General features: G+C 33.9%; 2 protein-coding genes across 2 annotated transcripts; both read left to right on the top strand.

Annotated features, from left to right (window-relative positions):
* Positions 1-3915: 3915 nt before the first annotated feature.
* Positions 3916-5364, top strand: LOC110417722 (expansin-A15-like). Its single transcript, XM_021430201.1, has 3 exons — positions 3916-4124; positions 4243-4555; positions 4709-5364. Exons 1-3 carry the CDS (start codon positions 3998-4000, stop codon positions 5013-5015), a joined length of 747 nt encoding a protein of 248 aa, XP_021285876.1. The 5' UTR covers positions 3916-3997; the 3' UTR covers positions 5016-5364.
* A 5456-nt stretch (positions 5365-10820) lies between these two features.
* Positions 10821-17053, top strand: AGL65 (AGAMOUS-like 65). Its single transcript, XM_021431579.1, has 12 exons — positions 10821-11447; positions 11532-11717; positions 12462-12521; positions 12615-12633; positions 12754-12818; positions 12915-12930; positions 13027-13088; positions 14005-14101; positions 14401-14448; positions 14516-14643; positions 15354-15738; positions 16605-17053. The coding sequence occupies exons 2-12, from the start codon at positions 11533-11535 to the stop codon at positions 16662-16664; spliced, it is 1125 nt and encodes a 374-aa protein (XP_021287254.1). The 5' UTR covers positions 10821-11447; position 11532; the 3' UTR covers positions 16665-17053.
* The last annotated feature ends 9 nt before the right edge of the window (positions 17054-17062 follow it).

Raw genomic sequence — 17062 nt, 5'->3', positions numbered from 1 at the left:
TTGCAAATGATGGATCTAAATAACTTCGAATCAAGTCATTTCGAACATGAGTTTAGAATGTTTTGAATTTAAATTGTTTTTATGTCAAATCGTTTTAAGTTTTGAGTTCATATCAAATTATCATTGGAATGAAATTAATAATTAAAATTTTCATTTTTAGTATTAAATTTGGATTATTGTATGAAACTTTTTTTAATTGTTTTTATTTCAAGTCATTTTGAGTTTAGAACAAATTATAATTAGAATGAACTAATAATTAAAATTTTCATTATTAATATTAAATTTGGATTATTACGATTTTAAGTTGAATATGTTTCACGTTTGGATTGTTTTATATTCCTATCATTTCAAATTTGAAATTTGTGTTTTAAAATTTTTGAATAATTTGGATATCATCCTGTTTAAGAGTTTTTTTCAAGGTGAAATTTCGGGTTTGAGTTCATTTTCATCACTTCTACACTCCATGAGTTTCGTTTTTGTCACAATCCTCTCAAAACATATCCTAGAAATGGCGAAAGGACTTTTATGTTAGTGTAAAGATGATCATTGCAAAATCATGAAAAGGAAAATAAGTGCCCCCATTAGTGAAAAATACATTTGAGAAGTGAAGGAGTTGATTATTCATTTCCTCCCTTTTCCTTGCACAAAGAGAAGTGAAAGATAGGAATAAGCAAATGGGTGGATTGGGCGGTTTGGTCCGCCATATCTAAGAACCAAATAATTTTAGAAAATCGATCAAATTCGACCAAACATAAAGGAAAATCAAACTGACCAAACATAGAATTAGTTTGATCGGTTCGGTTTTGGATTAATGGATTAAAATTTTATCATTTTTTTAAAAATTATAATATTAAATTTATAAACTTCATCTATAATTATAAAATATACAAATTATGTATAAATTAAATATAAGCATATATATATTATATTATTTTATTATATATATGAAATTAATGACACAACTTATATGTTATAATATTTTAATTTTTATATCAAAGTTTGTATAAGTAATAACTAATTATAAATAATATGTTATAAAAGTTAAGGTGATAGTTAATAAGGTTATTAAGTGTAATCATATAAATAAAGTTTATTATAAGTTATGATAATGTTTATTTATAAATTAAAGATATATATAATATTTATACAATTATATATATTCCTACCATTTTATATTACAAACAATTATCAAGGTGTAATAATTACAACATATTGATATGTAAGATATTTATTGTCATATATTATACTATTAACATATAAGTTATATCATTTAAAATATATAACTTATAATTTCATATTAATACAGTTTTATAAATAAATATATAACTAAACTTAAATTGCTATGATTGTGATTTGTCTACATACATATTATAAATTAATATATTTTAAGTATATTATTAATTAAGTTTACCATCAATTCTTCTTAATATACATAATATTATATATATTAATATATATAAAATATATAAACAAAAAATTAGTTTGGTTTTTTTGTGGATTAATCTAAAAATTTTAAAATCGAGAACCAATTAAAAAATGAATTGAACCAAACATGTTAGACCAATTGATCCAATGAATCAATTAAATCGAATCTTTTTATCCAAATCGTATTTGATTTGGGTAGGTAATTGATATGGTTTGGTTTTGTTCACCCCTAGAAAATATTGAGTACGGAATTTAGCAGCAAAAAGAAGACTGGAAAAGCAGCAAAAAAGAGAGATTACAGTATCTAAGAGCAGGAATGGACCATCAGGACCCAGAGGCGAACAAAATGTTACTACTACTATCAATGAATCAATGGGTACCATAGATTTTTTTGTTCCTTTTAAAATGAATCATCAATTTTCCCACATGCCAAGCAGTTTTTGAAAGCTGAGAAATAATTCAGCCTTTGAAGAACGGTATTGGCAATTGTTGAGTAAATGTGAGATATATAATAAATGAGATTGAGCTGTTCTTGGCCCTCCCAATGTAACAACCTGTTAATCAACATGCATCACCCACCACATCACCCATGTGCAGCCTCACTCTTTCCCTCTCCGCCTGCTTCAATCCAAGAGATTTGTTAGCATTGAATGATGAGAAGTGGGATTATCTGGCAAATAATAAATGGGTCAAATTTTCACGTTTCTGACACAGTTTCTCGCAAGTCCTAGTAGACGGCTCTACAGCAAGAATGTTAGGAGTGGAGAAATTTGGTCGGTTTTCCATTTCCAACATGATTTAGACATAAGAAGCTAATCGAGCGATTGACTTGCTTGCTCTCTGGAAATTAAAAGCTTTCTTTTTCCAAAAATTCAGCCAATCTCCAGGGATTTGCAGCAGACTTGAGGGTTCGTATACCTTGCATCCTGAAAATGTCACGTGTACTCATTTCATTTCCCTTCCGAAATGTATGTTGCAATATTTATTTCGGATTTGAATCATACCACTAGCAGAAATAATTTAGGTGATTAAATAAAATTTTGTTTAAATTACAAGATGGATTGAAATTCGGTTCAATCAAATCAAACCTCTCAAATATCATTATCATATTATTTTACTTGTAAATGGCCACCCTCCAAGTTTCCTTCGCAAAGATAAAATGATAAGGCATAATTCGCTATAAATGCCAGCGCTATCTCCTCGTTAACATGAGCCATTTCCTGTGAGCGGCGGCCCCTGTTTTTCATGGTGGATATCTTAATAGATGAAGACAAAATTGGTCGTTCTTTACAGAACACAAGGTGAGACGATTGCCCTAGACTTCTACTATAGCAGTTTATTATTTGTTGCCTTTTTCTTGTTTTCAACCGCTACCAACTAGAGTTTTGTTAACATCGTAACTATTTAAAAGGAGAAGGTATTGACAGGGGTTGAAGTGCATGCACCTTCTCTTGATAGTTATTGTGAAAACCTTGTTCGTTGTGCTTTAATTTTGACAGCAACCACCCAAAGCTCTAAGCTTGTACTAGTGTGGCAAGTTAAAATGAAAGTTTAACATTATAAACTTCTTAAATGGAAGTGACAGTTCTCTCGATGTGGCATAATCATTTCATGCAATCCTCAGCTATAGAGGTGGCCTGCAAATCCTAACCTCCAGAGCAAACGAGGTTGGAATCGAGGCTACGAGCATAACACCAACAAGAAACAGGGGAGGGATGAGGTTATATTCTGCAGCTTCTTACTTTCAAGAAGGGTTCATTATCTGCAAATTGTCTATTTTCGATAACAAAGTTTCTCAATAGATAAAGTTGCCTCTAGGAATATGCCTCGTCTTAAAGGGAAGACTGTTACAACCACTAATATCTCTCTCTTTACTTGTTTTACAAGACTCTTAACTAAGGAATACTTTTTAAAGTGTCACTTGTTAAGATTTTCATTTTTTTTAAATAAATTATTTGCCTCTAATGTCTGAAAAATCCTATATTCATATTCAATTACTGAATTAAATGGATCAGACACATACGATCAAGACAACACTTAATGCTTGAGAAAATATTTGTCTAAGATCATCAATTAACAAAGGGGCGAAGAGAGAGGAAGTTGGTTGCAAATGCAGTAAATAGGTAGCTGCATGTCCCAGAGGGACAATTTTAACAGCAGAGACAGAGAGAGCAAAACTACCATCTTTTTCCTTTCTAACCTAAGGAATCTTTGAATATTCCAGCTGATTTCAACCGCGGTACATAAAAGAAAACGAGCTGAAACACAGGGGGAAGCACAAAACCACGTGGTTTCATGGAAAGCTCCCTTGGTTCCACGGGCTAGAACCCGCTTGCACCTGGCGGTTTGAAAGGTCCCCACACAGCTCAAGCAGTGTCAGTTAGCTAGTTGGTGTGACGTTCCTTGAGACAACACTTCTACTTTCTCAGGCCAGTTCTATATATCCCCACCTCACCCCCTGCTCCTCGCTTCCTCATTCACAACTTCATTTCTTCGTGTCTAAGCAAGCTAGGGGGTCACCCATATTTAGCAAATAGAAGAAAGCGAAACTTCTCATAATTTTAACAGGGAAATGGCACTTTTTGGTCTAGTTTTAATGGTATTTCTTCCTTTGTTTTCACATGCTTATGGATATGGTGGGGGGTGGATTGATGCTCATGCCACATTTTATGGAGGGGGTGATGCCTCTGGTACAATGGGTATGTAACAAATGTTGATTTTCTGTATTATGTTTCTCGGTTGTCCGTAGCTTAGTTCATTTCTTTTTTCATGATTCTTGAATAAATGCATAACCAATTGTTTTGACCATTACTGAAGGTGGCGCTTGTGGGTATGGGAACCTATACAGCCAGGGGTATGGGACTAACACAGCAGCTTTGAGCACAGCACTGTTTAATAATGGCTTGAGCTGTGGGGCTTGTTTCGAGATTAAGTGCGTGCATGACCCTATGTGGTGCCTGCCTGGCTCTACTGTGGTCACTGCCACCAATTTCTGCCCACCAAACAGTGCCCTCCCAAACAATGCTGGGGGCTGGTGCAACCCTCCTCAGCATCATTTTGATCTCTCCCAGCCTGTTTTCCAACAAATTGCCCCATACAGAGCTGGGATTGTACCTGTAGCCTACAGAAGGTATGTATTAGGTCTTAAGGAAACTCTCTCTTATAAGTTACCTTAATTAATGCACTCCCTTAAAAAGGCCTAGACCGTTTTTTATTCTTGTAGTTTGTTTTTCATCTTCATTAATTGGGATTGGTAACAGTTGGGGTTGTGTGATTTTTATAGGGTACCATGCAGAAAGAGAGGAGGCATCAGATTCACAATCAACGGTCATTCTTACTTCAACCTAGTCCTAATCACCAACGTTGGAGGTGCTGGCGATGTTCACTCCGTTTCCATCAAAGGGTCAAAAATTGGTTGGCAACCAATGTCCAGGAACTGGGGTCAAAACTGGCAAAGCAACACTTACCTTAATGGACAAAGCCTCTCTTTTAAGGTCACCGCCAGTGACGGGCGCACTGTGGTCTCCAACAATGTTGTTCCTCCTAATTGGTCCTTCGGCCAGACCTTTAGCGGCTTACAATTCCCTTAAATCACCCTCACTCTCCAGTCCAAAGCCGTACCATTAGCAAATCTCAGATTCAGTAGATAGACCCATTATGGATTTCCTACATGAAGAATAAATGAGTGAGTCAGGGATAGCTGGTAGAAATCATTGTCCAACTTTGATAGTTGCCAAATCAAGCAGTTATATTTAGATTAGTTAGCGTCGGGCACAGAAGACTAGAGTTTGCGGTAGTAGAGTGGTCAAAAATGATGAGTGGGGTTTAATTTTAAGGTGGCCCTTCTCATTGAAGTTTGATTTATGGGGAGGGGAGGGGTTCTGTCTATTCTGTTCTGTTCTGCTCTCTTTTGACAAAGGCAGAGATAGAAATAGGCAATGTGTTGGTATATTTTAATAAGGTTATTTTATCTCAAAAGTTATATCATATAAAGTGACATAATATGACTATTAGATTGTACATAGATTTTTCATATAAATGGTTATAACTCTTGATAAAATAACATCTAAAGATTATTAGATAAATTAAAAAAAACCACTATAACTTAAAAGTTTAAATATGAAAAATTATCGTTTCAAACTCAAAGATTATGTTTTATAAAATGAATGATTGTCTTTTCATAAGGTGATTATTGAAACAATATCTTTATTCAATAGTTTTGTTTTACAAAATATAAACATGAATTTTAGAGAAAGTGGTGCCACAATGAAAAGGTTGTGTCCTTGAAAGAAGAGACACTTGCAAGCTTATATAAAAGCTTTGTTGCCAACCATTTTGACACAAAAAATAAAAAATAAGACAAGAGCAGAAAAGTTAAGAAGCAATAGAAGTGTTATGTTGTATAAATAAATATAAATACTTGAGTTTCTATCGTTAATCTAAGGAATCCAAATTCTTTATAATTTACTTGCTGTAGAAAATAAGCTCTAAGACCGAATAACTTTACAAACCCTTAGATGTATCTAGCAGTTTACTCTCGTAAAGTGTAAAGACGAAGTTAGACGTTGGTTGCATTGTATCCCTAAGGCTATTCGCATTACTCTCCTTTGCATACAAAATGGTGGGGGCGAAATAAGTCTTAAATATTGCGTTATTGAAAAACTCACATTGAAATCAATTTTGTCAGTTCTTTAAATTTCATCTAAATCCCATTTGCATCAACAATTTTAAAACTTATTTTCGTAGTATTGGAATTCAAAATGGTTTCACTTAAAAGAGATGGCTACTAGGATTATCAAGCTAAATCGCTTTAAAGGAGGGAGCTTTATTTGTTAGCAAAAGATGGACTGATTTGGTGGTGACAAGGAAAGTGACAAAATGGTTCCTTATTGCATTATAAGATGAGTTTTTTTTTTCCTCATTTGATATGCATGATATTATATTTGATATGCATGGAAAACATATATTGATTGGAAAGAAAGATTTTGTTATATTCATATATGATTTTGATATAGATAAAGTTATTATTGTGTCTTTTATAATTGGGATACTTCTCCCATCATGGGGAGACACTAAGAAAACTCTAAAGCATAAGAAATAAAAAATGTCACTTGAGGACCTTGGTAATTATCTTTGAACAAAAGAAAATTGTCGTAACCAAGATGAAGTCACAAATAAGATGAGAAGGATAAAAATCCTAAAGTAAACCATCTTGAGTTTATAAAGGTCCATGTGATAGAAGACACAAGGCATGGGCATGTGGCATTCTTATTATACATATAGTATAATGATGTCAATATATAAATGTCACTATGTTCTATGTCATAGGTGGGTATGTGGCATTTCTATTTTATATGAAGGTATAATGATGTGAACATATAAATACCATCATGGTACATGTGATAGGTGGGCATGTGGCATTCCTTTTATACATTAAGGTATAATGATGCCAATATGTAAATACTATTAAGTTCCATGTGATAGGTGGGCAAGTGGCATTCCTATTATATAGGAAGGTACAATGGTGCCAATATGTAAATTTATCATCTTAGTATGTGGTACATTTCTATTTTCTCTTCGAAGGTATAATGGTGCAATATAGATATATTCAATATCTTTGACATGGCATTTTTATTGTGAAAAAAAAAAATAAAGTACAATACTGCTTGTGTGAACATATACTTTGATGTGTTAATTTGATATTTTTGATTGTACGTTAAAGTACAATGGTGTCAATTGAAAAAGAAGGGAATATGTAAAAGCTTGTAAAGTCGTTGTATGGATTAGAACAAGCACTTAACAAATGGTATCGAAGTTTGATGAAGTTGTACTAGCTAATGCTATAAGATCAATCAATTTGACAAATGTGTCTATTGTAAGTTTCAAGTATCATCGTTTGTGTATATGTGGATGATATGTTAATCTTTGATATCAATTTTGGAACAAGTGGAAGACACAAAAAGGTTCTTATCAAAGAATTTTGACATGAAAGATATGAGTGTGGTGGATGTTATTTTTGGAATACAAATAATGAAAGATAATAATGGCCTAACATTGTCTCAATCTCATTACATTCAAAATATTAGAATAAAGTATGGTAAGTTAGATTATACGCTAATGTTTACGCCTTATAATTCTAATATAAAGCTAGTACCCAACAAAAAAAAAGCCAATAGCACAAAATGAACATGCAAGGATGATTAGATGCGTAATGTATGCAACGATGTGCACAAGACTGGATATTGCATTTGTGGTTGGGATGCTAAGTCAGTTTACAAATAATTTAAGTAAAGAACATTGGTATGTTGCTCATAAAGTTCTAAGATACTTAAAGAATTCAATGAATTATGGCATTTGTTATTTAAGTTTTTCTTTAGTTTTAGAAGGGTGTAAAGATACTAGTTAGAACTCAAACAGAATGGATCATACCTCTACAATTGATTGGATTTTTACAATTGGTGACTGTGTTGTTTCTTTGGGTTTTAAGAAACAATCTTGTCAAACAAACTCCACCATAACTGTTGAATTTATAACCTTAGCATCTACCATCCAATAAGCAAAATGGTTAAAGGATTTACTTTATGAAATTTTGTTGTGGCCTTAACCAGTTGCATCAATCTTGATATATTGTGATAATAAAGAAATGGTATCAAAGGCATATAATCAAGCATACAATGGAAAGAGTCTATATATTAGACTTTCACGTATATAGCATTGTAAGACAAAGAATTAGTTATGGTATAGTTACTATAAGTTATTTGAGGTCTTGTGAAAATTTAACAGATCTGTTTACCAAAAGCCTAAAAATGGACTTACTAATAAAGACCTTAAGAGGGATGGGTCTCAAGCCTATCAACTAAATCTCCAATAATAAGAGCTCACCTCGATGCTTGCAGTCGACTTGCAGGTCTTGGGTACTGACCATTCTACCACATGGTGATTGCAAACACTAATTTATATTGTCCATCTCGAGATGTATAGTGCTTGGTTCCTTTAACATGTAAGGTAAGGTTGAACAAAGTTTTTAATAGACCCATAACATGTATATGTTGAAATACTATAATTATAAGGTACTTTTGATGGGGGCTACTTATGTGAGTGGAAGTGAGGCCATTTCTAAGAGCTAAAGGCTTGACTTTTACAACACTCATGAATGGATGCAAAACACTAGGCCATAAAACGTGTTGGCCAAACTAGATACAAAGTGAGCAAAGAAGCTTGTGTGTATTTAGTGGCCCGACTAGTCAAATGAAGAATCTATGGTTTAATACTTGGTCAACCACTCAATTCATATTAGAACCAATCACACTCACTAAGTGAAAGGTTCAAATCTGTGGGATACCTTCATTTATGCACAAGTTTCCTAAAGTTATTGGTATTTAGAAATTTTGAAAATGATGAGAGATTGTCGATGTATTTTCAAAATAAAAAGTTATTTTATAAAATGAAAAGTTATCTTAGTTCAAAGGTTATTAACATAAAGTGACATAGTATGACTATTTGATTATAGGTAGATTTTTTATATGAATGGTTATGTCTCTTGATAAAATGACATCCAAAAGTCATGAGACAAATTAAAAAAAAAACACCATAGCTCAAAAGTTTAAATATGAAAAGTTTTCGTTTCAAACTCAAAGATTATGTTTTATGAAATGAATGGTTATCCTTTCATAAAGTGATTATTAAAACAATACCTTTATCCGCATGTTGTGTCTTGCAAAATGTGAAGATATCTTTTACAAAAAATGGTATCTTAATGAAAAGGTTGTGTCCTTAAAAAAGAAACACTTGCAAGTCTATATAAAGGCTTGTTGCCAACCATTTTGACACACAAAAATATAAGCAAGACAAGAGCAAAAAATTCAAGAAGCAATAGAAGTTTTATGTTCTACAAATAAACATAAACACTTGAGTTTTTATCATCAATCAAAGGAATCCAAATTTCTTATAATCTACTTGCTGCAGAAAGTGAGCTCTAAAGCCGAACAACTTTGCAAACTCTCAGATATGTTTAGTGGTCTACTCTCGTAAAGTGTAAAGATGAAGTTAGACGTTAGCTTTATTGTATCCCTAAAGCTATTCGTATTATTCCCCTTTGTATATTGAGTGGTGAGGACGAAATAAGTTTTAATGATAGCGTTAATTAAAAAATTCATCTTGAAATCAATTTTGTCAGTTCTTTGAATTTCATCTAAACCCCATTTGTACCAACACAATGGTAGACATTTATCACCCGTTGCTTTTTGGTTGGTTGCCGATTATTATATGGTTTCATTAATTAGCTCATTTGCTGCAAATTTGCTTTTATGTGGAGCAAACAGTAATCAGCCCTTGCATATGAGTGTTAAATTGTGAGGGTCTTGGGTGAATCAAATGTGTAGCGGTTTTGTATTGATTAATACAGACAGCTCTCTAATTAATAAAATCTCCCGACAAGGTTTCATCAGGAGCATTGTAATTGTGATTGTGAATGCTTAAATTTCCATTCAAAACATGAGATTGAAGTGGGATGAACATCCAAGACAATCATCAATTGGCATGCACCTTCTCTAAACTCAACCTCCCATGAGCTTTAGACCTTGAGTTTATGCAATCGTAACTTAAATGCAACAGCAAATTCAAACAGGTATTGAAGATAAAGAATTTCCAACAGGCTTAATGAGTGTCAACAGGAGCTAGAGAGGTTAGACTAATGAGTACTAGAAATGGTCTTCAATTGCAGACAAGAGGAGCTAAGCCAATTTAAAATCTGCAACTCAACTTGATCGATCCCAGAGGCCAACTCAAATTGCTTTGTGACTCATTATTCACCCGCAGTGCTTTAGAACAGGTTTTCTCTCCATCATCAATAAATACGCCAAATAAAGCCAACAATCACTTCGAAGTAGTGGTGAATTGAGGCTTCCTCTAATAATAAGTTATGGTGTTGGACGCTCTCATTGTAATGAGTTTAGGCTCGATTTCACTCAAATAATAGGCAGCAGAAAGTTGATCAAAGAAACTATATGGACTTGGGCATCAGCTACTATGAGTCTATGACTAAATTTTCTTCTAGAATTTAAACTATATGGACTATATATGTACTGAAAGTAAGTTTTAGTAATAAACTACATAATAATAATAATAATAATAATAATAATAATAATAATAGTCCAACAAGCCAAGATATTAAGAAAAAAACAAAGAAAAACATGTTTGTATTTGAAAAGGTAAAAAAAGATATTGAAATCATATATATATATATGGGTTAAGTGTTTATTGAATATTTCACCGTTCATTTGCCTGGCTCTCTCCACCGTATCTCCCTGAAGCAACGAAATTGTGTCTGGTTGGTCCCGCTCTTTTTATCCGCCGAAATCACAGCCTGGCCCCTCCTCCTTCTTTGTAAGCTTTTGCCTCCCATCCCCTCCCCACTCCTCTCTCCGTTTTTATTTCTTTTCCTTTTCTCTCTTTTATTCTTTCCCCCTTTAGCTTCACTGTAAGAATATGTCCTTTTCTTCTCTGAATGAATTCATCACAACCGTTACTCTTTTTCATTCTTCAATGATTTTCTCATCTGGGTGTACTTCGTTTCTGCAAATTTTATTTTTCTTTTTAAAAAGTTCCCTCTTTATTATTTCTCCCAGTTAAAAGGATTTTCCTTTTCCCAGAGGGACAAAGAGACATTTTTTTTTCCCTATCAATTGGGTGTCAACAATTTTTCCCTTCTTTTCCATTCTTTTGGTAATCCTATGGTAATTTCCTTTCTGGGTTTTTGAACTTTAATCATATTCAACTTAAAAACTTATTGGTTGCTTGATGAGATGTCCTCTATTATATGTGGGAAACGGGACATTATCATTTATCATGGGTGTGAAATGCCATTGCTTTTTGAAGTTTCATCGTTTTCCTATTAAGGTTTCAGTTAATTTTTCTATTTTGAGAATTAGTGTTTGAAATTCTATTGAAGATCGTATGGTTGTTTAATTTCGGTGCCTGGTATGAGAGCCCCACCTGCACAACTTTACTTTTGCTTCATTAAAGTGAGTAAATGTTGAGATTTATATACTTAAAAAATGAAAATTTGGATTAAGATAACGACCTTGGATTTGCTTGTGAATTTGCAGGATGGGAAGGGTTAAACTAAAAATAAAAAGGTTAGAGAGCACTAGCAACAGGCAAGTTACATATTCGAAACGCAGAACTGGAATTTTGAAGAAAGCTAAGGAATTATCAATATTATGTGACATTGATATTATACTTCTCATGTTTTCTCCAACCGGACGGCCTACGTTATTCCATGGAGAGCACAGGTACTGTAAGAATGGAATCATGGTTTAATTTGTTGGATGGCCTATTTAGTTTTTATGCTTCACAACAGATTTATTCTTCATTTTGCCACAGATTCTTTTGGTAGTGATGGTTATTTGCATCATTTCTATTTTCAAATATTTTGTGCACCCCCTGTTACCTTTTTGAAACATTTAATTAATTAATTTGTTGCAAATTATAGCCACATTACATTCAACCTTCCAATATCTATAGGCTTTGATTAGATGGAGAAATCAATTTTATATCGACACCATGTGTAACAATAGTGTAAGAATTAGAAGGTATAGTGGTAATTTGTGTATGCTTTATATTAACTGCAACTAAAGATACAAGTTCTTGTTCAGGTGTCCCATGCATTTTTATTCTTAGACAATATTATAATTGCTCAGATTAATTACTACGCTTCATGGACTAGGGTTTTGATAATTTATTGTTTGCTGTTTTGATTTGTCTTCGTGCTGTATCTGGGATTTCTGTATTTACCAGTATCAAATATGTAATGGAATCTATGTTATAGCGATTCTTCGCTTTCCTAATAACTCTGTCAGGTGCACATCATGCACTTTAAAATAGCCATGGGTATATGACCATCTAAATCATCTTATATTTATGCATTTAGTTATTTATGTATATAGCAGATGCCATTAAAAGGGTAACATGTTTGAAGAATAAATAGAGTGAGGTAACAAATGGGTTTCACTTTGTGTGCTTTTTTGCTTTTTCAGCAATATTGAAGAGGTTATTGCTAAGTTTGCACAATTAACACCACAAGAAAGGGCAAAAAGGTGTTCTCTCTGAAACTTTAACTTCTTTCATGTAATAGTCTGTACATGTTCGAATGCCTTTGTAGCTAAGTGATTTTTGTTGGTCTGCAACAGGAAGCTGGAGAGCCTCGAAGTAAGACTCCTTGCAACTTATATTCTTGAATATGTTCTGCTTCTTTCCTCGCCAAGCGAAGAGTAAAGCGTTATCACTCTCTCATTATGCTAATTTTTGGTCTTCTTATTGAGAATATAGGCATTGAAGAAAACCTTCAAGAAATTGGATCATGATGTAAACATACTGGACTTTATAGGTGCAACGTATGTGACTCTTATTTCATTTTCTTCCAGATAGTATGTTCATGTTTAAGTAAAACAATGGGAAGAACCTAAATTCTTTTTTATTGCCCCTTGCAGCAGTCAATCTGTTGAGGTATGAAATTTTCTGGTATTACCTGTGTCCATTTTGATCTTAGATTTTCAAGTTATTGTTAACTTTGTTATGTTTCTGGGAAATTGCTATTTTCAGGAAATGACTAATGAGGTATCAATGTTGCAAGCTCAACTTACTGAAGTACATAAGAGACTGAGGTGCACCTTTGGAGCTTTTGGTTGTTAAAGTATTGCTTTTTCTTTTTTGGTATTGTTTGTAAAATGTCAGCGTGAGATGAGAATAACATACTATTTTTAATTATCGTGTTATAGAAAGTTATATTGGTATTTCATTTCATAAGTAGCTTCCTCCTATCTTTTCCTTCCCCAAATTTTGGACCAGAGGTATAATGGTCAGAACCTTAGAGGCTCTCGTAGTTTTAAACTCTGAGTGCAAGACAGGTAACCTTTGTCCATCATAGCATCCTTTATACAAAGCTTTAGGCCCTGATGAACTACTTTTCTGAGTTGGGTGTTTTAAGTTAATGTTTTTCCTAGGACAGAGAATACAAGATGCATTGTCAATCCATTATGAAAGTTTCAACGTGAATGCTATGTTAGGATTTAAGTGGCAAGCTTATTGTCAATTTGAATGGAAGTAAGATGTTGTGGGAGTGAACTAGATTCATATGTTTATTATTGCTATATATTATCTTGGGGATATTATAATGTGAAAATTATAATCTAAAGAATTTCCTTGTGCATGTAAGGCTAGATCATCCAGAAACAGAACCAGCCAGATTTAAAACTTTGATTTAATCATGTCTGTTTGAAAAATAATAGTGCGTCTGCTTCTGAAAATCTCATTCAGCACTAAGTTTTTTTCACACTCAACCCTTTGTAACTGCTGTCAAACGATAGCTAGCCTCTATCTTGTGGATGAGAGTGATATATGTTGATTTTAGTTGTATCTATCTCCTTTATTTTGGCATTGTCTTCTGAACTGTTTGTGTTTACCTACTATGTTTGGACAGAGTCACACGTGCATTAACAAAATTACATATAATGTAACAGTGAGAACATGATATATTAGCTCTTATGAAGTGATTCTTATATTATCATGCAATGATTTCAGCTACTGGAGTAATCCGGATAAAATTGACAATATAGAACATCTTAGGCAGATGGAAGATATACTACGAGAATCAATTGAGCGTATCCGGATACACAAGGTATAGTGTGTGTTCTATTAATAGTGACCTCTATGCACTGCTTTTGTACATTGTCTTTCGAGTCAGAAGCACACAAACAAATATATACACTTACTGACATGCATAAATATATAAAATATAACCAAGTCATTGCATGTATTTAACTGCATTAAAGTTTACCTATAACGGACTCCTGATGAAAACTATGGTTGGTTAGCCTCTTGATCGAGACTGATAAAGAATGCTAATGACTTACTACTTCAATAGAACCTGAGCCATAGTTACCTGTGAATTACTTATGCCTGCTACTTTCTTGGCAGGAAAATTTTGGAAAGCACCATCTTATGTCACTAGAATGCACAAGCCAGGTAGCAAAAGTATTTCTCTCTCTCTCCCCCTTGTTTAAGAGAAATGTCTTATGACTTTGGCTTACAGTTTCAGAATGGGATACCTTTGCCTATGATGATTGGTGGGGTGCAAGAAGCACAGCCTGTTACGTGGCTTCCAAACAATGACAATCAACACATGTTATTGCATAATGAACCTAGCTTTCTATCTCATCGGTGAGACTATTATGGACATATACCTTCAAATTCAACTCCCGTTAGTCTGCTGGGATATTCAACTTAATGAAGATAAATTTTTACTTGAAAATAACCTTGAGTCTCATGGCCTAGCTGCAGACAGATGGTTGTTTTTATCTCAAATGTTTTATTGCAGAAGTAGCAAATTGAATGCCATTTTGTTTTTTATTTCAAATGTTTTGTTGCACAACCTTTTACGTGGCTTCCAAACAGTGACAATCAACACATGTTATTGCATAATGAACCAAGCTTTCTACCTCATTGGTCAGACTATTGTGGACATATACCTTCAAATTCAATTCCCATTAGTCTGCTGGGATATTCAACTTTTCAAAGATAAATTTCTGCTTGAAAATAACCTTGAGTCTCATGGCCGGCCAGAAGACACATGGTTGTTTTTATCTCAAATGTTTTATTGCAGAAGTAGCATATAAATGCCATTTTGTTTTTATCTCAAATGTTTTATTGCATAGCCTGTTACATGGCTTTCAAACAATGACAATCAACAGATGTTATTGCATAATGAACCAAGCTTTCTACCTCATCGGTGAAACTATTCTCATGGCTTACTGGCAGACACTTGGTTGTTTTTATCTCAAATGTTTTATTGCAGAAGTAGCATATAAATGCCATTTTGTTTGTTTCGGTGTTCCTCATTACCATCGGCTGACTAGTTTCTTTTGCTCCAGAGATGCAGAGTGTTCTGCAGATGGCTCCTTTGCAGGCTATTCTGGTTTCTTTGGGTCTGGTAAACAAATAGAGATCGGCAGTTCAGGGCAAGTTGATAATGTGGTACAGGAAAGTAGTGCCCTGAATGAATTAGGGAGTAATGCTTGCTTAAGTTTGCAACTTGGTGAGCAATATTTGTACCCGCCATATAGTGCTTCAAACTTGCAAGATGATGAGAAGTTGAAGCCAGAGATGGAGGTGAACTTACCAGGAAATCCTGCTGGTTACCAAGTTGTAAGCAACTTTGAAATCCCTAGACCTATGTATAACAGTGGGCCTCAAGCTCGGATATCTTCTTCTGGCCCTTGTGGCATTATGATGTTTGATGGGAATTCTTACCATCAGGTGAGGATTTTCTTTTTTCTTGTTCTACCGTTAGCTCCTTGGGATATAAGTTAGTGAATATTTTTATATTCTGTGCATCTAGTGGTGCCCACTGAAACTGTTTAATAGTGCTGCAATTGGTAGATGATGAATAATATCTACTTGTCCAACAACTTTGATGTCTTTGCTTCACTTCCTATGGTTTAGTTTTTGGCTTAGATTGTAATGCGCATACCTGCCAACAGTGCCATCAGCCAGTAATTATCTGCCCTTTTCAATTATAGAATTACCATTGGATTATCTTGTATGTTGGACAACCAAAATTTTGAACCTCAGTCTACATTGCTTTAATTGTACACCTAAATTCATCTACACATTCTAAATGTTTATGCAGCCTCTAAATTCTGAAATGTTCATAAGTTACAAGCTAATGTGTTGATATATATGAGCTATTGTGAGGTGGTAAGCTAAGACTACAGCAGATGTTGCATTAATTTTTATTTTTATTGCAAAATAACAAAGAACTGGTTGTCATTGCCGTCTAGCTAGACTTTTGGTTCCTCATGAGATGACTAACACCTTTTAGTGAACAGTTGCCTCAAGTCCAATTAGGTTCTCCTGTCACATTGGCTGAATCTTGCTGTATGAAATTCACTGTTGGATTCCCTTCAATACAATTATCATATTTATTTAATGACAAGAAGGATGAAATTAATGTCACCAGTAAATCATGCTCTTATCTAGCTTCTGTGGCATCAAGTAGCATACACACAACCTTGTGTGACTAACTCGAGTTTTTGTTCTCACCTATGCTACTTTGAATCTATTGTGTTCAAGGGATTGAATCCGCTTGCAAATTTGTTGATTCTGATCATTGTTTATTACAGCAAACTAAATCGACTTTCATGAATCAGACGCCTCCATCTGGAGAATTGCATAATTTGTAGCTGGACTCACAGATGTGCATTAGAATCTGATCATTTCGTGGCTTGTGGGCATTTGTTGTGATAGAATTGCTCCAATAATGGAATTAATAGGTGAAGCATGCAGCAGATGAAGCATGCAGCAGATGAAGCATGAAGCACGGCCCAAGAGATGGACTAATTATCATCCGGTCGTTTTATGCTGCTGAACATGTTTCTTGTATATTTAGTGTAACTGTGTAAGTCATACAGGATTACTGACTTCTGTATATAAACCTTTCTTCTTCCTGTTTTTTTGTTTTCCTTTTTTTGTCTAGACACAATTCTCAAGGGGATGGTTTCAAAAACATTTCCCAATCCCCCAAGGTGTACATTACACTCTTGTAGAAAATGAACATGACATTTTACTATAATTAGTTTCC

This window comes from Theobroma umbraticum, unplaced genomic scaffold (assembly GCF_002168275.2).
Source record: "Theobroma umbraticum cultivar Fairchild unplaced genomic scaffold, ASM216827v3 scaffold_50.0, whole genome shotgun sequence".
NCBI classification, from domain to species: domain Eukaryota; kingdom Viridiplantae; phylum Streptophyta; class Magnoliopsida; order Malvales; family Malvaceae; genus Theobroma; species Theobroma umbraticum.
The sequence above is the reverse complement of the archived record's forward strand: the minus strand, read 5'-3'. Positions and strand labels throughout refer to the sequence as shown.